Source organism: Python bivittatus, unplaced genomic scaffold (genome assembly GCF_059951505.1).
Source record: "Python bivittatus isolate LINGU-HERP-01145 unplaced genomic scaffold, Pbiv_v1 ctg000680_np1212, whole genome shotgun sequence".
Lineage (NCBI taxonomy): Eukaryota > Metazoa > Chordata > Lepidosauria > Squamata > Pythonidae > Python > Python bivittatus.
In genome coordinates, this window is record NW_028277095.1 from 7,679,051 (window position 1) to 7,701,859 (window position 22,809).

Genomic DNA, 22,809 nt, shown 5'->3' on the forward strand with positions numbered 1-22,809 from the left:
GTTTGATTGATTTGTCTCTGTAACACCCTACTGTAGGTTTTATATGGGGTTGGTTAATTAAGGGCTGTTTTATTTTGGCATGATGTAAAGCTGAAAAACAAGATGCCAGCTACAGTTGCTGGTGAAATGTCACGATTACAGATAATTAGGCCACAGCCTATTAGCCTCTATTAGCATCACCATTAGAGTTCTCCTCCTTCTTTTACAAGCAAAGTAACTTCCAAGATGTAAAATACTTTCCTACATGACAGGGCAGCTGATTTCTGTAATCCAAAGGTAAGGTAGGGAAAATTATTCAGGGTTACCGGGAATCAAAAGTGTACTTTGTTACAGAAATGACTCTTCATAGATAGTTAACCTCTACAATAAATTGGTGCCTTCTGGTTAGAAAAGCTTCCTATGAACAAATGCATACATGATTATCCTATACAGGCATGAACCAGTACAGTGGAAACAGGGGTTAAGGTGCTGGACTGGCACCGGGGAGACCTGGATTCAAATCTTCACTCACCCAGGGAGCATCCCAGGAGGTTTGGATGGAAATGAAACAAACGTATATAAATAATCTATATCTTTCCATTTGAATATTTTCTCCTTCCCTCATGAGTGGAATTGGATAAATCAGATCAGTTTGTTTGGAAAGTCTCAGAGTGTACAATTATACAAATACTTCAAACACAAAAATTAAATTTACTGCTAGACTTTAATATTCACGCAACAAATACAAAAATGAAGGTTTGGGGGCTTTTTTTTAGTTCTCATAACATCAATAGTGACTTCAAATTAATCTACAGTATACCATAATTAACCAATATAGATGCCAAATTTTAAAGATTTAGTCCATCCAAACTGGTATCTTCGAATTCATAGGCAAAGAGACTAGAGCAGATTTTCTCAACCTTGGCAACTTTAAGATGTGCGGACTTCAACTCCCAGAATTCCCCAGCCAGCAGTTGAAATCCGCACATCTTAAAGTTGCCGAGGTTGAGAAACCCTGGACTAGAGTGACTGCTTCAAAAAAACAAAATATTCAGGGAGATTCCTCCTCCTGAATGTTTGCTAAATTCACTTACAGGGATACGGAATCTTGAACCACGGAGCTACCAGGAGAACCCCTTGCCTGGCATCAGTGCGAGCGTAAAATCCATACTTAGTGTTATCAGGAGGAAAGACGTCTGTCACAGTAAAGATGAAGCATAGCAGCCAAGATACCAGAATAGCTAGAATGATCTGTAGTGGGGACAGGAAGGCACTTAAAATATGGCAGCAAGCAAGGAGGACATGCTTTGGTGACAGAGGTTCTTATCTTTAACATGGCACAATCATTTTCAGATTAAAAGAAAAACCTCTGGCATTTTGTTAAATATTCCATTTTAAATGGGATCTTTCATACAATTTCCCAAACTGGGAAAATTTCCAAGTAAGTACTTAAGGGATTGCTACTGATATTGATTCCTGATTGCAAATGAGAAGAAGGGGTGATTTTTTTTAAAAAGATGCTGCAGTGTAATCAAGAGATGCCCTGAATCCCTATTAAAGATTTCAAAGTAAGGTAATTTACTTGTGGGATTACACATCAAAGATCTACTGAATTTAACATTATCTGTTATTCTTGCCAAGGAAAAGCTTGCAGTGTTTTTCAGATCAGACATCCCATTAGTTCTCAGCATCTAATAATTAGAGGTATACTGTAGCTGCAATAGAGTTCAGGAAAACAGTGGCTAATTGCTATTGTCAGGTCTTACAGAAAACTTTTTAGGTTAGTTTAAAGATGAGCAGGTGTCAGACGGTATCTCAGAATATGACAGGACTTCTTTAGTGGACTCCAGGATTGGTCAAGTCTGTAATGAGGCTATTACAGACCTGAGCAGTCCCAGATATCGCTGTTCTGCTAAATAGTCCAAGAAGGCTGAATGCCAGCTGATACCTTTTCTGTGGTAGCACTGCACTCTGGAATGCTCTCCACTTGAAATTTGGGAAATGCCTACTATAACTTATTTTAAGACATTGTTGAAAACTCGTATCTCCATCTCAGCCTTCCTGTTATAAACGTTTAAAGACTGGTATGTGCCTTTCTTTTTCCACTCACCTTTTTAATGAACATATTTTAGTTGGTTTAATTTGTTGTTTGTGTATTTGTTTAAATTTGTTGTTTAAAAGTATTTTTTATTATGTATTTTATTGCTGTTTTTATTGTAAACCACTTAGAAATGTTTTGGCACTGGAAGCAGAACATCAATATATTAAATAAATACAATTGTTTTTAAGAATTTCCCAGTGGCAGCTATTTACAAAGTGAACTTCTAGTGTATGTGAAGAAACATGTTATTTTGTTTCGCTATCAAATTTTTCAACTAATTGTAGAACATTACATGAAAGTGAACACCACTCACCTTCCCACATCCTTTTTCCCTCTGGCTAAAAAAGTCTGAACTTGATACGTTTCATTTGATAGATGTGCCTAATCTGGAAATAATTTTTAACCATTTCCTGAATCTTATTTAACTTAGCTGTATTTTTTTAAGTGAAGAAAATAGAACATTCCATGCAGTTTTAAATTAGATACAGATACAGATTTATTTAAACAGATTTATGGTTACATATAATTTTTTCTTCCTTTTTTCTAATTTACTAATATTTAATTTGTTTTTCCACAGGCTTACAATGTCAATCTTCTAGGGAAGACTTTAGACTAAACAGGTTGGATTCTTTCTCAAAGCTCAGCTTAGCAATAACTTTGTTATATAATTGTAATAAAATTACAGCCTGTTATACATTTGAAAAAACACACACAGAAAGCTTCTATGCTGATAACAGTCAATATAAAAATTACTTACAGGAAACATTTTAAAAAGCTGCAAGCGATATGCAGTCCATCCTTTTTTGGACTTGTAAATAGGTAATGGAAATTTGACATTTCGGGCATATTGAGAAAACAACAGCACTAAGAAAATAGTCCTGAAAAGATGGAGAGGAAGAATTACTATTATTCAATTAGTTTTTCAACAGATTTAACAGATAAAATTCAGCCAACAGAATAAATAATCACTACTGATAAATTCTTTACAAGTAAAAATAGTAATTAATGTCTTCCCTCGACTAAAATGCACAAACATAGGTTTAATTTAATTTATTTTGCTTTCATGTTTTAATTCACAGTGAATTTGCTTTTTAGACAGCAAGATTAATGCCACTGAGACAAGGAAGTTTTTCCTGCAAAGAAATGACATATATCATTGTAGATGCATAGTTTAGGGTTGAGCACTCTTGATATCTGTTCTGATTCTCTGTTTTGGGCATTGCTACTTCTTCCTGCAGAAGAAATGCATCTGACCTTTGGAAGGGTTCCAAACCTTGGGAAAAATATACAGTACAAGCAATGTTATATCTTACAACATGGTAGACAAAGGAGGCAGAGATGTTTTGCCCTGAAAGTTCAGGTAAACTAGTTCTGAGTTTTTCTCCAGGGGTGGGCCTGGGAAGAATTTCTACTTAAGAGAGATGGGCTTCCTCACTTGAGCCTGGGTAGAGTATTAATACAAAGGGATCTCCTCCTGTAACTCAAGTGCATTCCATAATATGAGGAGGATCAAATAAAGCTTTTCTCTGCATTTTATTTAAAATACTGATAAACTGAGAAAATGTAAGATTTGAAGTTCACTAAAGTTGCTGCTAATTTCGTCATTAATTGGGAAAGTATCTGTAACTCAGTTAAAACTAAGGTTTGTATTTCATCCAATGGAATTAAGAGATATAATATCAAAATTAGTGTGAGAAAAATATATCTTTGGGTGAATCTTTGGGTGAAAAAGACAAGTTTTAAGATTGAAACATAAAGGAATGTGGAAGCATCCTTGAAGCTGATGTGAACCAGGCCGGTTGTAAACTCCTTATAAAGATTCACCCAAAGATATATTTTTCTCACATTAGTACAACACATAACTGCTCCAAGAATGTGAAATAAATTCCCGTCTACCTCGATTTTAGTGGGACTGCAAAGGATGTAACTTTTTTCACCATGTTTACTCTGCAGATTAATTTATCAAAGCGTTTGGGGCAAAGGATAGGAGGGCTGGATCCCTATTTCATGTGCTGTGTTTGCCTTTATAATGTGTTTTAATATGTCTCAAGTTTTTGTAACCTGCCTTGAATCTTGATTCAATAAATAAAGCAAGTAAACTAAGCACACTGGCAGTCTGCATGAACAACTCTGCAGTTAATACAAAGAAAAAAACATTTAATCTACTGCTATTTTAGCACCACCATTTACTGTGATGCTTTTTAGTCACAACAGATTAATCAATCCACTAATTTCAATTCATCCAAATGCTTTTGCACCATCCCCAGCCTTTCCCAAATCTATGTTGATTCTGTGACTTCTCTGTGGAAAGGACTTCATAATGTGCATTTAGCTAAAGGAAGCAGCCAAGTAAAAATAGTAGCATCAGAGACACACTGAGCTCCTTGACAGTGACCCTGATGGCAAATAAGGCAGCCTCAAGCTTTTCCCTCTGAAGAGAAAGGGATTGAAGCCACACGGGACAATCACCAGGTTAGCTTCTGCAATTACGTATTCTTATGCATGACTGGCGGCATAAGCAATGTATATCCAGTTACCTGGTGGAGCTACACAAAGTGTATCTTGTTGAAGCAGCGCCAATCCTACTGCTCACCAAGTGACATTTGGAATGCATGGCACCCCTGTATTCCATAAAGGGGGGAGCACAAATTTTATCAAACATAATTGACCCTTATTTGACAGTTATCCTAAGATAACTTTAGCAGCCAAAGTCCAGGTGCTCTTCTCTTGACTTTAAGTACTGCATTTTGGCTGGACCTCCAAAGGCCAGTCATCTGGATGCCATTGTTTTCTTTTACTGTGTTTAGTTTGCATCATTATTTCCACGGTTGCTGCCATGTATTTTTTTCCCAAAGCAATTTAAAAATAGGGTATTGGCATCACACTGAGGATGGCCTACTTACTAGATACACAGTCGTTTTGGGAGAGTGGCCTAAGTGGGCAAGGAGCAACCATCCATACTGATAGATCCTGACGTTCTCACCTGCTCAGGCATCAAGCGACACCAGTACAAAATTGAGAGTTGGGTAACCAAGAATACTTACAGCATGGCTATGCCCCAGTGTTTGCCTGCTCTTTCCCCTGCAGCCTGGAAACCAGAAAGCCCAATGAGAGCTACAGTGGGGGTAATAGTCAGAGGCCCAATGTATCGCAAGAGTGCTCCAGGCAGGCCCAGGAACCCAATCACCACTTCTATCAAAGACGACATGATGATAGCACCTTGGATCTGAACACAGAGAAAAGAGAGATGCCTTAATTAGATTCACCCCCTTCTTTCCTGTTGTTTTTTACAGAGAAGGTTTTATATTTCTGTAGAGATTTTGGAATGGGTCATGAACTGCAAGTCAAAAAATCAAGTGATTAGGCAGAACTGGGCAATGGCATGTGTTATGCAACAGAGTGCTTAAGCAGCAAGTTTTCCAGACTAAAGAACATCTGAAGTTCAGAGGTGCATGCTATGTTATCATCAGAAGATGATTCAACAGAAGGATTACTAACCTCATCCACTTCTTCTTACTGCTTAAGCACATAGCTTAGATTGTAACGCACAACGGGGTCATTAGACCAATCTGGCAGTTGTGTCAATAGCACATCACACGGTCATACAGGAAGACCTGGGTTCCAAGCTAACCTTTAAAGTTCTCAGATCGAACCGGCAAGGGCTGGTGATGCCACGAAGGTGATGCTCTTAGCTCCTAGGGGCAGAGTGTATGATGCATTTGGTCACCCGTGCTCTTTAGAAGCTGGCATAGAGCAGCGCAGTGGTCTCAGGAGACTGCCAGCCCCCCTTGGCTGCAGACCTCTTGGCAGGATGGAGCTACGGTTTGAAGATGGGGAAGAGAGAGGGGATGTTTTAAAGTGAGGAACAACTGGCAGCCCAAAACAATGGGATGGGTGAAAAGTTCCATGTCATATGTGCGCACTGGATCTATATTTTATTATTATTAATTATTCTAGATTCTTAAGGACCAAGAAGACGTAAAATATTGGGAGTTAGATGGGAAAGAAAAGTAGAGCAGCAAGACCGACAAATAATTTTTAGAAAGCAAGGCAGTGCTTCTAACTGTGCCTGGCTTTCTGAAGCAAAAATACAGTAAGGCAATGTAGATTATTCTCCTTATAAAGCATTTGACTGCACTGCTACATAAGATGACCCAGCAGCCTCTTAACAGTGATCTCATTACCGCACTTATTACTGGTGAGAAGCACCTGCACGCCATGAAACACAGAATAATAACTCCTTGGCATGACAGCACATCCTCATCAACCATGGACTGAATCTCCTGCGGTTGGAGACTTGGCGATCACAAAGAAAAGGACAGGCAAGCTTAAGCTCTGTACGTGAGGTACAAAGGCCACCAAAGAAATTTGAGGAAGTCAGAGAGAGCCAGCCAACTGGGGGAGTGCCCAACAGAGGGCACAGCACTGAACACATTATGCAAGTTACCTCTCGTATTCTGGGGTACCAGATATGTTCTGTGTGCAGCAGCTCCGATGTTCCATTTGTAGCCATTACAGCTTGGAAGGTTAAAAAGAAACACCTCTCATTATGGCAAAATAAACAGTTTTAATATACAAAGAAGCTTAGCTTTTTCTCCTATTTGACCTCCTACTGCTCCTGATTATACATACATAGTAAATTTTATATATAGCAAAATCTATTCTGCTGGTCAATTTAATTGCCTCCCCACAGCCATAGAAGGTCAATTCAAGAAAAACCCTCTGGAATTGAGATTATGCCTTTGTGAGACGGCAGTAGTTGAAAGTGTAAAATGTACTGATGAAATGTACTTTTTATGACAGCATTAGGAACAAATTTATTGACCTGCTTTTGATCTTATTTCTGGGTAGGCCAAAAGACCTCTATACTGCCTATCTCCTCTCTGGTTTTATTAAGGTATTAACTGTACATACAGCTAAATATCTTGTTGCTGCTCTCACACTAAGATCACAAATAGTTAAACCACACTAACTGGCAGCAAACTACACTGTGCCATGTAGAACGTTTTATGAATTGTCTTATGTAAGTTTGTGACTGTTCCTTATTTGTGAACTGTAGAATGGCCCTTGCTGGTCTTGTTTGATCTTTTTAATCCTCTCTGTCCTTAGTTTTGACTGAAAGGCTAGTTGACCAAACTGTAATAAACAACAAGGAAATATATTGTGGGGGGGGTGGGGGAGGAGACAGACAAAGGACCTGCAAATCCAAAATGACCCCATGAGGAAGGTATTTCCTGCTTACCCAACCTTTCACAGAAAAGCTCCAAGAAATGATTTGAGAAATTTAATAATCTATCTGGAGGCCCAGGATAGATTATGGGCTGGTACTTGGCCAATCTGAAGTGCCCGTCTCCTTCCCTAACCTCATTTTTCCTCCCACTGGTTGAGTGTGACTGTTTGGTTGCCTTCTTCTCAATAGATAGGGTTCACCACTACATTCCTTCCTTCTCTTGGATATTGTTTATCTTCCTTCTAATCCACCACTACAGGCTTACTTATGGTTTCCTTCTCTCATATAATTTCACAGTAAAAATGGTTCAAGGAGGCAGAATTTACAGCATTTGTACATCGTGCCACTGCAGCCTGCTGTAATCCCAGAATGGGCAGCCCCACTGGGCACAAAGAGGCAGAGATTCACTTAGGTGATGTGGAGGATGATTTCACAGCACAGATAAAGTGATTCTGGAGCATTATGTCATCAAAATGTTGCTTCTTAATTTGGCTGGCTAGACTGTAATAACAGCTCCTGTCTGACGCCTCATGGTTAGAGGATGACTTCTAAGACAGAACAAGGGATCTTTTTATAAACAAAATGTTATCTACTTATGATTTCCAAGCAGCTTTCACAAAGTTACTAGCTTTTCTGAAGGCACAGAGAAATGTCATCATCCTGATCTATTAAAAACTGTAGTCACATTATTTGACCTAAACATAGCAGTTAAAACTCTTCTAGCAGGGCCTGAACTTCTACATGGTGGGGAGAAAAGCCGATTCTGAAACCAGAAAGCTTTATTGATGCAGTTATAAGAAATACACACTTTAGGGACTTGGGACATTCATCAACTAAGCACTATTTATTTTAAAAGTTGCAACTGACCGCATTTGTTATTTAACTTCATGTATTGGTAATTGGGGTTGCAAATCCACCAAAAGCCAAAATTAAATTAAGTACATTAGGGCTTAACACCACATGTGAACACAATCTGAATTTTGACCTTAGCTCTGAAAGCCTCCTCTTCCAGTAATTTGGAAACTCTTGCATTTTCACTGCTACTCATTGGGAAAGAGAGTTTGGAGCACTACCAAAAGCAAAATATGATTATGCATATACATGATATTGCATATTAGCAGCCTGTCAAGGCAACCCAACTGGGGAAATTAGTAACACATTTCCCTCTCATTTAGTATTTCAAACTACTCCTGAAATTCTAGATGCAAAATAAGATTTCTCTGGGAAATGCCTAGTTTAAAAAAAAAAATCCAATTCCTGTTCAGCTGCATTTACTGAACCTATTTCCACCTTTGGAAAATAAAGACTAGAAGTTGATATATGTTTAATGGCCAATATGTTTATTTAAAGTTTTCTTTGCTCATAATGGCAAAAAAAGAGCCTGAAGTTAGACATTATAGAAGGAGCCAGGTTTTTCCACTTTTCCAACTAGAGTAAGCCTAAAACTTTAATTTAAACATAGATGCTGTAAATTGGCAACAATCATGAAGTTTCCAGAAACCAATTACTTGGAGGATAATATGAAAACTTCAATGACAAGTCATCATCGCACAGTTTTCACACAATCTTCTTTGGTGTTTGCTTGGGCCTTTCTGGGAACCAGAAAATTCATCTGATTCCGAAGATACTGTGCTTCAAAGCAAAGCACCGATGGCAAGATGCTCTGAGGCATCGGGGTTGATCAACCTAACATCTTAGGTAACAGATTTCAGTTCTAATTGTTGATGCATGCCAGTTACTTCTGGAACAACTCATCTGCTATTTTATACCCGCCTGTCATGTTCTGAAGTGCTTTTACTTATATATTCTGTACTTCAGTTGGGGAAACAATCCAACTAGATTGCCCCCATATCATCAAAATCATTCACCAAATTCCAGTTACCTAAATGTGTGCAAGACTATATCTGACAATAATGATAGAAAATTCACTATGCAAAATTCTGTATAAGCAAGACTGACAGCAAAATATATGGTCTAATTTCAATTCCGGAAACTAATTCTGTTTTTATGGCTATGTTTGCATATAATGAAGCCACAGTTTAATGCAGCCTTTTGCATGCTGGATTATGGATACTGGTCCAACACAGAAGAAGGAAAAGCTGATTAAGCTGAGCTGCAGTGAATTCACTCGGGACTTTTCCTTTTGGTATGTTTGTGAACAATTAGACTGCAGCTTGGCTATGATATTCAGATCTAGACAAGCTAATTGTAATTATGATGAACAAAAGCAAGCCATCTTAAATCATTGTTTATAAAACTTGCTTGTGTTCACTAATCACTGGACATGATGCTTGATGCAGTTTATCTACAGCTCACCCAGTGGGTGAAGCAATGATGCAAAGATAAGATTTCCTTTTTCTTTTCTTTTCCTAGTTTTTAAAGAGTGGAGTGCAATTTTTTAACTGCATATGTCTTATTTTAGGGGCCACAATTTAGGTTTCATGTGTTCTCCATTCCTGAATCCTTGATACTCATTTTCAATATTCAGCTGAATTCTGAAGGGGGCCCTGAGGGTTGCAGTTTGCCCATCTCCGTACTATTTGATTGGGTATGCCAGTTTAAAACAAACAAACAAACAAACAGAAAAATGGGAGCAAACTGGATCAGACCAAATATCCACTATCCTGTTTTTAACAGTAACCAGAACCCCTCGGAACCTCCTTTCCCTGCTGTTCCTCCTTGGCTACTGCCTCTGAACTTGAGGGTGCTGTAAAACCATCTAGCAGCCACTGCCAGTGAGTAAATTTGCCTGTGGGTCTCCCCCACAACACACTTTCAGAAATTTCCCCCAAGAACAATTTCAATGAAATTCTCATGGGAAGAGTATGGGACTCTTGTGGTTTCCTGTCGCTTGAGAAACTGGAAGAACTGCCCTTAAATTTGCATCAAAAAGCTATTTGTGTTGCGTCCTGCCTTCAGGTACCTTCAGGACTAGCTATGGTTGGTCAACAATTCTGGAAACACAAGACTTTTTATACCAACGTTGTCAGAGTCAGACTAAAGAAAGGTTAGTTTGGGCTCTTGCTCTGAATAACCAAAGGCACAGAGGAAAAGGATGGTTGCTCACCTGTGTTATTACATTTCCATTTGTCTAAAGAGAGGATGGCTCTAGCGGGAGCCAAGAATGCAAAAGCACTGGCCTGAAACAAAGGTAACCTGAAAGAAGCAAAAACCACATTTGCGTCAATGCCAGAGCGCGGGGATAAATTGTGGCAAAAAGAGTCGCCTGTTCAATGTTATTATTACTATTTAGTTATTTAAATTATCTAAATTTACTATAGCTGCCCACTATAAGACTCTGGGCAAATACAAATACAAGTAACAAGCAATTAAAAACAATTAAAAAATATGTTACTCTACATTTGACCAAATCATAAAAACCAGTAAAGAGAACGAGGAAAAAGTTCACATCAGGTTCTGTGTGGACTAATTTGGTGGTTTTTGAAAAGTTGTAAACACCATTAGGACAACAATGTCATCAATGAAACAGGAATATTCTAGAAATCTCCCTCTAATCTAGTAAACGATAAAGGTGAACGGGACAGAGAAGTAGTAACATTAACTGAAATCACTCCAAGGGCAAAAAGTATTTCTCAGTTTTAATCTAGGAAATCCTAATACTGCAGATCACCTTTTTTCCTGCATTCTTCCACATGGTAATGCTGCCTGGCTAATTCTGGTAAGCTAGAGCATAAACAGAAAGCAATGCTGGCTATAACTTTTCCTTAACTAGTCTGGCCTTTCTTATATTCACAATCCTAAAAGACAAGACTCCCTCTTTTATAGAACATCCCTTCCACAAGGATCCACAGAAACTGCCTCAACAGTGTGTAAAGTAGAACTACTTTATTCCACTTGTTTACTTTTTTAATGACTCAATTCATTATACTATGGCAAATTAGAATCAATGTTGATTAGTCAATAAACATACAAACAGCAGAAATTGCAGGGACATTTCTCCTTTTCTTGCCCTTTTGAAAGAAACTGGCGGCTCCTACAAAGTCACAGCTTAGGTTCTTTGGCACTGGAGGGCTAGGAATTCATTACCGTGTCAGGAAGCCACGGCAGCATAATTTTGTCTCAGATCGACACTATAGCCAAATTTTGTCTGGCTGCAGTGACAATTAGGCTACAACTGACACAAATTTGTTGGTTTTGTAGTCTGAATGTATTTTGTTCACTTTACTATTTATTCATTTTATTATTCTGAATACCGCTGATCTTCCTTCGTAATTATCATTGTTGTTGGAGGGGCAAAAAGATCGCACGCCATGAACAAGATGTACATGTGTGTGTCTTTCACATTAAAATGCTTTGCAAATGCTCACAATAGTTAAAAAAAAAAGTTTTAGAGGAAGGAGTGTATCTGGAATGATCAAATGACCAAGCAACGTTGCATAATCACAGGACCTTTACAAGCAAGTCCACAAGGAAAGAAAGCTGCCTGTAAAGATCCACTTTTTACAAGCAGTCTCCCTTTCTTCCAGGATCACTTCCTAAATGATTTATTTCAGTGTGTTTCAAACTTGGCAACTTTAAGATGTGTGTTCGACTCCCAGAATTCCTCAGACAGCATGCTGTCAGTATTTTGCAAATATTTGCAAAATATTTGCAAAACCAGAGTGCTCTTGCAGACATCCTTCCTTAAAGGATAATTTCTCAAATTATTCCAGAATGATGTATTTGATCCCTTATGGTGGGAAGCCAAACAGAACTTACTTAACGAAATAATTCAAAAGAAGCAATCTAATTTCTGCTTGGGCCTTTGTATGCCTTTGGGGTAATAAGGAGCAGAGGGATACACACTCCCCATAACCTGCTTGTGGGCACGTGGCTAGCTCTTTTACACCTTTTACACCTTTCTGCTGCTATTATGGGGACATTTACTGCCTTTCTGGTTATCGCAACATCGCATCTCACGATGAAAGGACCAACTCAGAAACATTCTTGGCAAGTAAAAATACTCAACTTGTTTCTTTCACAAGATCATCTGAAACAAAGAGAGACTGCCTATTCTAATTCAGGAAACCTAGAAAGATATTGAGCAAGGCCTGGAGATTTTCTTTGGAATGATTCCCTTCAATAATCTTCACTAGTTTATTTTAACAGCTTGCCTTCTTTATCCTACTGAGTTACCATTCTCCACCCAATATTCTCTTTCATGGGTAAATATACTCAATATTTTATTTTTGAAAGAAAGGCTCCAAAATGATATCATACTTGGAGAGGCTAGACCTAAAGCAAAAGATAATTGTATTAATTCTTTATTATTTTTCCATGTTATTTTTAATATTCTGCCTAGAATAAATATATAATAGATGTGAGCACTTAACATACTTTGGCTTTTGAGCAAAGGTGAAAAGTCTACATTGTTCTATTCTACAGTAACAGAACAGTATAACTGGATGGAAAATTCTATTCTCTTAATATCTAAAGAAAATCAAAAACATATTTTGCTTTGATTGTTAATTTCCTAATACCATATATATAACAGAGAAGTGAGGAAAGTTAAAAGATATTTAAGAAAGGCACAAATCATAAGACTCCCACCAAAGAACATTACATGCTATGTTTCTTGCCTATGTTGAGCACAAATCATCTCTAGCAACCATGCAGAGAAATGTTTGTCAGGAACATAGGAAAAAGTTTAATGATTGTTGCTATTCTTTACCCTTTTTAGGCTGTGTAGAGGTACAAAAGTGCTGGCAGATGGAAGCAGGTCCTGGTTAGACAAGAGCACGTTTTTCATGCAGAAGATGAAATGTTCAATCCTCACAAGGTCACCCTACCATTATCCAAAACAAGATGTAAATTATACCAAGTGAGTTTAGCTAGTGCATGACTGTCCCCCCCTAACCACCGCAGGAAGCAGTTACAGTTTACAGAGTTGGACGCCAGTATTATGGAAGCTTTATGGTCTACCTTTCACCCCTCTATCACATTGCCAGCCTCAGGCAATACAGAGGAATCTGTCCAATGATCTGTGCTGAAAGAATGTTCGGCCATCCCTCTGATCAAGGTGGAACTGAATGATGCCTCAGGAACTTCATGGAACTGAATGATGTCTCAGGTGTCAAAATGTCTTGAGCCCTTCACATCTCCGCTGGAAGGATTTTAGGCTCCAGGAATGAGAAAAGTACCTGGCTAAGAACTTGGGGAGCAGCTGCTAATTAGAGGGGACAATCATGCACTAATTCAACTCACTTGGTGTAATTTATGTAATACTTTTCATTATCTTCTTATGAGACTCAAATATGACTAACGTTTTTAATTTTGCATATTATTTGCCTGTTTCCTGAACTGTTTAATTATTACTAATTTATTACGCTTTGAATGTGTGCTACTTGGCAAGGGGAAATTTTGAGATATAAATTAGTCAATTTTTCTTTTAAATTTGTTTAGCTTAACTTACATCACTGTTCTGAAGTAGTTTTCAGAACATTCATTCCTCATAGCTATTCCCAATTTGTCAGACAAAACAGACTACAACTCCTATCATCCCTGCCAGCATGTTATTATCTAATTCTTTATCTGTTATTTTTATATCCATTTTCTGTAGCAATTCAAGGAAGTTACAGAGTCCTCCCCTTTATTTTATCCCCACAACCACCCTGGGACTGGTGCCTAATCCAAAGTCACTCTGTGAGTTTCACAGCTGAAAGATGACTTTAAGCTGGTTCTCCTTAGCCTAAGTACAATCCTTTACTCAATACACAGTCCTGACCATCAGCATTACAGCCTGGAGTTTAAGGGAAGAGCTAGGTTCAGTTAAGACATTGCCAGAGACTAACTCACCTACACCCAAAAGTTGTTTGCAACAAAGTTGTGATTCCAACACAGAAAAATATGGTCCCAATCAACTGGCTGGTGGCCCACTGGTCAAATCCAACACACATAGCATCTGCTAGCAAGAAGGGCACTGCTATAGTGCCACTGAAACAGGTCAGATAGTGCTGCAAAGAACAAAGAGTTAGCTGTTAATCATTTGTATATATTTCTATATCTCTATATCTCTGTATATCTATTTATCTTTTATTGCCTTCCATGTGTTTACAATGAGTTCATACCATTATGATTAAACCAAGGCAATAAATAACTCTGTATGAATAGTTTTTTCCATTAGGAAAAGATCAAAATCTTAACAAAGAAACCCACTTTGTTTGTCAATCTCCAGTTAAGGATTAGGAAATGGCAGTCCGAAGTAAAAGCAAGTATTATGGCACCAAATATTCTGTGGTGGGCTTCCAGCAGATATTACGGAGGAGACCCCAACTCAGATACAGAGTTCAGACTCTTTGTGCTGAAGAATCAAAATATCATATTTATCAGAAGGATCTTAGACAGACAGCACAGTTTGAAGAAACTCTTTGGTAGTCAAAAGTAACCAATATTTGATTGGACGGATCTGAAGTATACCTTTCGTATGAAGCAGCTTCCAATCTGTATATTGATACTGCACGAAAGATTGAAAAGTCCCAATTTTTTTCTCTTGAATTCTTCTCATCAGAAGGACATATCCAGCAATTTTCTCAGCATGGCAAACCAATCTTTGAATCAAAGACATACCTCCAGTGGTGTGCTAGTAAATGGTGTACAAACAGCCCTGCTGGCTCCATTGACACTGCCACACCAGGCCACTAGCCACCAGACAGCTGATCAGTGTGCTAGGCATCATGGCTCAGCTCTGCTCTCAATTGGGTTGCAAAATTCCAGAAAATTTAACAATCAGCACTTGTGAGCTGGTACAAGCCGGGTCCAGCACACCCCTGCATACCTCCCACTGACTTTCAGAGTATAAGATCAATAGGAAGCTGAGCTGCACAAGCCCACTAAAATGGAAAGATTTGTTAGAGGATTATTTATTTAACATGCTCACATATCACCCTTCCTTTCTATTCAGGAATTGGGCAGGAGAATTTCTCATGGAATGTGTCCATAAAGCCTCCTTCCATACTGTTGCTCTTCAGGGCATCCCTAACTGGTTTTCAGAGACAATCACCCCCCTCCTAGAAGAGAAGCATTCTGGCTGCAAAACTGTGAAGACCGCACAACTGGACATCCTAGCAAAGTTCCCAATACAAGAAATGTAGGAGATACAGTAATAGGTAATATTTATAATGCACCTAATTTTGAATTCAGACCACTTAGAAATGTTTTTTGAAACAACCTAGAGTGCCTTCATATAGTGATGCAGAAATTTATTCAAGTAGAAAATACTATGGCCAGATCCTCCAGAAACACCATCGCCCTGTTCTGACAGACCCCACACATTTCTGTTCAGAGCAACAGTGAAGCAAGAGAGAAGGAAAACCAGGAATAAATTATTCGTCGCTTCTTGTGGCTTCCATGCCACGTGCCTGAATTACCCTGCCAAACATCAGTCCTGTGAAAGTGTCATTCCCATTAGGTCCCTGCTAAGTAATTCTAAAATTAAATTCTGACTTACTTAATTGCTCACCAGCATTTCTATGAAAAACATATTGGAACAAAGTGTACCTGTAACCCCAAGAATATGCAGAGATACCAGGGTGGAATATCCTCAATTGTGTAGATCATGTCCGTTCCTTGTGCGTCTGAGCTTCCACTGCTGTCAAGGGTTTCTGCCAGGGAACTCTGTCAACCATTAAATTAGCCACCATTTAATACGACAGTGTATTAATAGGTTACTGGGATACAACTGAGAAGGTCTGTGGCCTGCTCCAAAGCACTATCAGTTCACATAGCAAAAAAATAAATCCATTTACTTTTCTAGTAATCAGATAGACTACACGGGCACCTCTCTTTAATGTAACCAACCTCTGCCTTTACATATAAGAAGGTCATCTGTTCCTATGATATAATCACCACATATTCTGTGCCAAAAAAAAAAAAAAGATTATGGTGCCCTACTGTTTACACAAGAAAACATAAGTGGTAGATTAGTGGGCAAGGGATAATGTCTGGAAAAGAGAAATATTACACTTGTATAAGAGATCCAAGATTTATGACAGCAGTCTACTGTTTTCTAAAGAGCTTTTATTTATTTCAATATATAAAGCTTTTTCTGGAAATATAACCCTAAGCTTGGAATGAACCGTTCAGACCAAATTCAATTCTGTTGATTCTAATTTAATTAGATTTAATTAATCTACAGGAATCTAATTTGAAGTGCCTAACAAATGCTCAACCAGTCTCTGCTTGACACCTCCTGTAACAGAAACCCCACCATTATATATAGACACATAAAAACAAAATACTACTATTAAATACTACTGCTGATTGGCTTTTCAGGTGAACTCCTCTTAATGTTGGGAAGTTTTTTTTTCAAATATTCAGCCAAAATCTACCCTCCTATAACTTAAATCTACTGTTCTGTGGTCCTGCACTTTGGAATCCATTGACTTCATATCTTTTAGTTATCTGAAGTATGCTATCACACGCACACCCGACCCCACCTAAAATCTTCTCTTCTCAGGACTAAACATAACCACTTCCCTTAAGCTCTCATCACAGGACTGGAGTTTCCAATCCCCTGAACATCCTCATTGCCCTTCTCTGAGTCTACTCCAGTCTGCCTGAATCCCCCTTAAGCTGCTCCAAATTGGACACAAATACTTTCCAGGATTTAGGACCTATAATTCTGTTGATGTAGTAAAAAATGTAATGTGCCTCATCTGCATTCACATCATGGCAGGAATGGATTCAAATCAATGTTACATCAGAGTTTAGGGAAGACAATGGGGTATAGTAAAGTTTGATAAACATTTTTATGGCAAATCTGAGCACTTTAGAGGAACTTAGTGGAAAAAGTGTTTTTAGGCCTCATGAACATTCAAAGAATTATCACAAAAACTATTCAGGAATCAAATATAATGAAATGAAAGGGTGAAAATTAGATTTGTGAGAGAGACATCTGCTTTGCATGGATGGTAATCCTCACTTACCAGCTGCAATTGGGACTTGCAACTCAGTCGCTAAGCAGCATGGTCATTAAGTGTAACATCACTGACCACACTGACTTACATCTTCCTGCCAGCTTCCCCACTGACTTTGCTTGTCAGAAGCCAGCTGTGAAGGTTGCAAATGACGACCACATGACCATGGGATGCTGCAACTGCTGTGAATGTGCGCTGGTTGCCAAGTGTCCAAATCACGATCACGTGACTGTGGGAACACTGCGACAGCCGCAACTTCGAGGACCAGCCATAAGTCTCGTTTTTCAGTGCTGTCATAAGTTTGAATGGTCGCTGAACAAGCGACTTGTAAGCAAGGACTTTAGAACAAGGTCCTAAACACAAGGATAGACCAACATTTCTCGACATCAAGTTTTCCAGAGGTATTACCTCTAGCTAATACCAGTGAGCATGCTGGCTAAGAAATCATGAGCCCAACATATCTGGAGGGTTCAAGATCTGACCTAAATGATCTGACTTGACAGTCCACACTTCCCTACATCCCACTGAAAGAAAGACCCAAGGCATTGTTTTTCTGCAATTACTGATTGGGATTTTTCAAGTTCAAGGTTTACTGAAGCCTTGTATGATTGAGATAAGAGTTTCCAAAAGCTACATGAGGTCCAATCAAATGTATGAGGAACAATGTTCATCTGCATAAGCAGTGAATGTGAAAGATCAGCAAAGAAGATACACAATTCTCTATCCCGAAGTGGACGGCCCCATGACAGGCTTCTAGCTCACTCTTTAATAATGAAGTTATTACTTACTTATCTAATGCAAGCAATTAATTACTTATCTAATGCAAGCTGTACAGGCAGTACTCTTATGAATATTCTTCTGAAGAGGAAGAGAAGATGGATAGAGAAAGAAGAGCAAGAAAAGAACATGAAGCTCACAGAATGGGAACATTTAAGCCTAGTGTTGCACGTTGGGGTTTAACAACCGAAATAAATATTCATTGCAACTCTCAACAGGCCATAGCTTTGTATAGGCTATGGTGCCATTTTTCATAGAAATTGTTTTAAATTTTTGTTATTTAAGGGCTATGTAAACAGGGACACCATTTAACACCTTTTATTGGCAATAGCCCTTGAAAAATAAGACTTACTTAATTTAGTACAATAGTTTCAAATTTTGCTGAAACCTGGGTTTATATAACAAAAGTGCTGACTTAATCCATTCTTGATTACAGAGTGAATATCCCGTTCTCAAACATGACTGACTTCCTGAGCTCTGAAACCATACGTCTGGAGTGTTTTAAGCACACGCAACTTCCTCCTCACATTTCCTAATATGCTATTCTGTGTTTTTTATCAAAGGGATTAACAGAAAATCAAACAAAGGAGTAATTTTTACTTCACAAGACAGTATTGATCACTTCACACTCTGCTCTCCATAATGATTCTGAAGCTGTCATTGTAGCTGTGGCCATTTCAGGCATCAGAACCTAATCCCTTCCACAGCAGTGGAATGGCTTCAGTGGGTCCCCATGGGAAACAGCTAACGTCAGTGGACTCCTACAGGAAACAGCTAAACTCCAACATTCAGCTATCCCACCTGCTCTGAAGACCCAGTTCTCAAAGGAGTCAGGAGAATGTGTACAACAGAGCGCACTGCACTGTGCAACATTACTAGGGAGGAACTTCTCTTGAGCCCAGAAAATGACTATGTGTTTGAGTTTGGTTTAATATGATACCTGAGCACAGACACTGCAGTTTGTAAACCATGATTTAGGGCTTAGTGTATTACATGAACATAGTCAATTGGGTTCAAACTACAGGGAAGTAGATTCAGGTTAGATATTAGGAGGAATTTCCTGATGGTAAAGATTGTCAACCAGTGGAATAGTCTGCTTCATGAAAGCGTATGCTCCTTTTCACTGAAGGTCTGTGAAAGCCATCTGCTGAAATGCGTTAGCAGTTCCTGCACCAAGCAGAACGTTGGACTAGATGAGCTGAGATCCCTTCCAATTCTATGATTCTATGAATTGTGGTTTATTCAGGAAACTGTGGTCAACCTACTCTGCTTTAGGGCAATGTATGAATTCAGCCACTGGAATATAAAGCTGGAACAGTGAGGAGAGAGGGCTACCTTTGAGGAGTTCTGTTTAGCACCATCCCTGCTCTCAAAGCTAAGATGATCAGGGTTGTGGCTGAAGACAGAGTGTCCATGTGTGGAAAGTGATAGTTCTTCTACAAGATATTCTACCTGGCTGAGGATCAAACAAGCAAAGTAGAATTTGAAAAAATGAGTGGAGGTAAAGGACAAAGCATCTTTCAAATCCTAATTCAAAAATAATCTAAAAATCTCAGTTATTTTAGTTAAACGTAAGAAAAACCACTTAACATACTAATTTCAGCTTTCTGACGTTTCCTAGAATGTACACCTTGAAAAATGACAGTTACAACTTTGATCTATATCTATAAACATTAGAGCTGTGCAATCCACTGGAAACGGAATTCTTTTAACACGAAACATCTAGTTCCAATCTCACAGGAAGCGGCCTGACCTTGAAAGTCAAATAATGTTGACTCTTAATATATGTCACGTCATCTTAATTAGGGCAAGATATTAAATAAGTTAAATTATACAAGTCAGGTAGACCTCTCATAATTGTGAAAGGGGGAGCGCAGGGGAGAGATTTTGGAAATATAATACCTTTCCACGCAGAGTTCTGAAAAATGAAACATTCTAACTTCTGTTTACTTCCTAAACTTTCCTGAAATATTCTGAACTTTGCAACATCCTAAACATGGCAGTGTTGAATTTATCCTTTTAGAACATTTAGAACAGACCACACTAGCTGCATAAATGATTCAGCAAGGAACACTTAGGGGTTAAGATTTGCTCACACGTACCACATCGAGAGTCATGGCCTTGAAGCCTTTGAAGAAGACAAGAATCTGTCTCATAAATACCAAAAATGAAGGGGGAGGAGGGACAAAAGCCTTGAAGGTTTGTTAGAAGCTGTTTATAATCCTTATCAAGGTGGTGATTACAGAATGTGAAGATTCCAAAGGTGTCATGGCACCAAATCAGCTGCAGCAGAAACCACAAGAATCTTGTGCTTAATGACTACCAGGTTTCTATGGGCAGAAGCGGTCCTGGATTACACTGGCTTCATCTATTCGATAAATTCTGCTATTCAGTGGATACTCTTCATGTGATAAGAAAGCACTATTACTGGATATTTTCCAACAGTGTGTATATGGCAAACGTATTTTTACAATAAACAAAGTTGAATGAATCAGCTTTGTTTTTCATTACTATCAGCCAAAACTTCTGATTCACCTTATTCTGTGGTTTATCAGACTGCAGTTTCTTGTAGAAATGGATTTGTTTTGTTTACCTGGCCTGGTTGAGAAAAGACTGAGAGTGTTTTCATCTATTTTTATTTCTAAGATCTATTTTAATGCATTCAGCAGTCACTTTCTCAGTTCTTCAAGCCCTTCCTTATTACAGCCATATAGCATTGGAATACTTTTGGCAGTCCTTTAATGATCCCATTCAACAGAAATCATTTTGAACTGCTGAAGAACTCCATATGGCCTTGTTAGCAGCCAGGTTTGAGCAAATCTGCAAATGAATTATGATAATTCATTTGCATCAAGATGTTATGTTTAATCAACTTTTTAAGGTACCTTTTCTGCAATTCCATTTTCTGTAGTATAGATTGCCATAAGTTCTGTGTCTTCTGTATCTTGATCACCACTTGAAGTTGCCCCTCCACTTATTACAACCTAAGAAAAAATAATTATAGAGTATTTAATCAAATCATAAGAACATCTTGTATAACAGTATATTTTATTTTAAAAACCAAGAACACAGCAGAACATAAAGTACAGAAAATTTTTGATTTAACTGACTAGTTGGGGATAAGAAGGGTCAATCAAAAAGTGAAATTCTGTTTAATGCAAACTTCCAAAAATTACAGGCAAATTGTCTGAACATTTCCATTATCTGGGGTGAAGTGTTAAGTCAGATTTTGTCTGCTGCATCCAAAGTTCACTGAATGGGGATTCATCAAATGAAGATATTATTGTGAATAACATTTTAGAGAAACAATATAATTCATATTATAACTACAATTATAATAGTATATTTCCTATATGATGTATAGTTTTATTTCCTATATAAGTACTAGATATGCAGATATGTATCTATACTAAACCTAGATTTTTCTTGTTCATCATGAACTTCTCACCCAAGTATTTTTATTGGATTATCCTAGTTTTTTGTATGATGCAAGTGGGAGGAAACCTTTTTATTTTTAATTTTTAAACACAAAGCATACATTTACATGTTTATATCCTCCCAAAAGGATTTGAGTAGCTCATTTCTGTTTAACTTTCATCTCTATGATAATTTGTTTGTGGTGCAGCAAACAGTACTCAAATGACCTTCAATGAATTACAGTCCTTCAAAGAACTTTTGTAACATCCTTAGAAATAGCTGAAAGCCATCTTTTTAATCTCATTTAATGCATTCCGATAGATAAGATTGTGGTCACTTGAGCAATCCAATTAGCCTACTCTATTGCATCAGTTTTCTAAACAAAATAAGTCATTCATAAGGAGTTCTCAAATTCATTTTATAAGATTGGAATGGTTTTCTCCTTATATAAATTGGTTTAATAAATAATAAACTCCTCTCCATGCCGAAAAATACACCCAGCTCTATCCTTCAACAGATTCAGTTTACCAAGACAGCTTTTATAACACTGTCCTCCTTCAGAACACAGCAATGAAAAGCTTTCAGAGGAAGCACCTTTCAGAAAGCGATTATGACACCAGTGGGAAGCACATCACAAGCCACTACTTATCTATGCTAATTTCAAAGCTGTGCCATGTAAAAATGTATTTCTTGGAGAATTAGTGCCTAACCCAATATGACCTCTAAGGAAGACTACTAAAGATGAAATGCACCAGCCTCATAATACTACCAAAAGCAAATTAGCATTTCTAAACAGCTTAACTTACTGGCAATGTAAAGAAAGCAGTATGCTTGGCTTCATCCTCATACTTGCTCTCTGCTGGATTTCCAGTTTCTACAGATTTAGAAGTAGTATTTTTGCCAATCCCCATGGTTTCCCACAATACTCAGAAAATTCAAGTTGCAACGAAGTTATGCGGGCAGACGTTGAGTTTTCAGTAAGAAGGCAAGCACCACAGAAGAGCCTCACAGGGATGCATCAGCATTAAGTCCTGCACACAATCTGTCCCTTTATGGAACCTAAAAATGAAAAGATGAAACACAGTGAAAACACATTTGCAAGCATTTTACAAACTTCACCAAGAGTCAGGTTACTATAAGAGATTATTTACACCATGAATGTCATTAAATTATTAAGATTTCCTTCTATAAGATAATGACAATTTCCTTCCAAATTATTTTGGTGATACCAATTGATTGATTATGGGCCATCAAGTTGTTTTCGACTCTTGGTGATCACACAAATAGATACCAATAGAAATTTAAAAATCAGAAGGCATCTGGTAGTGCCTTTTCAGACAAAAAAGGTATAAGCTTTCATGAGTTTCACCTTGCTTGTTGTTGATCTGAAA

The 22,809-nt window shown here is 38.0% G+C and overlaps 1 protein-coding gene across 4 annotated transcripts in view; it reads right to left on the bottom strand.

The window, feature by feature from the left end:
• Positions 1 to 22,809, bottom strand: part of SLC23A2 (solute carrier family 23 member 2) — a 90,069-nt gene that overhangs the window by 23,248 nt on the left and 44,012 nt on the right. For all 4 annotated transcript variants that reach the window (XR_015798112.1, XM_088151873.1, XM_007427099.4 and 1 more), the window contains exons 2-10: positions 22,225 to 22,477; positions 20,887 to 20,985; positions 15,807 to 15,923; positions 14,106 to 14,263; positions 10,378 to 10,466; positions 6,528 to 6,598; positions 5,125 to 5,306; positions 2,838 to 2,958; positions 1,074 to 1,230 (exon numbers count right to left, since the gene is read on the bottom strand). Coding sequence is in view for 3 of the 4 variants with exons in the window: in XM_088151873.1 (XP_088007999.1) it covers positions 1,074 to 1,230; positions 2,838 to 2,958; positions 5,125 to 5,306; positions 6,528 to 6,598; positions 10,378 to 10,466; positions 14,106 to 14,263; positions 15,807 to 15,923; positions 20,887 to 20,985; positions 22,225 to 22,329 (1,099 nt within the window). In the remaining variant the exon portion in view is untranslated. The remainder of the gene's footprint in view (positions 1 to 1,073; positions 1,231 to 2,837; positions 2,959 to 5,124; positions 5,307 to 6,527; positions 6,599 to 10,377; positions 10,467 to 14,105; positions 14,264 to 15,806; positions 15,924 to 20,886; positions 20,986 to 22,224; positions 22,478 to 22,809) is intronic.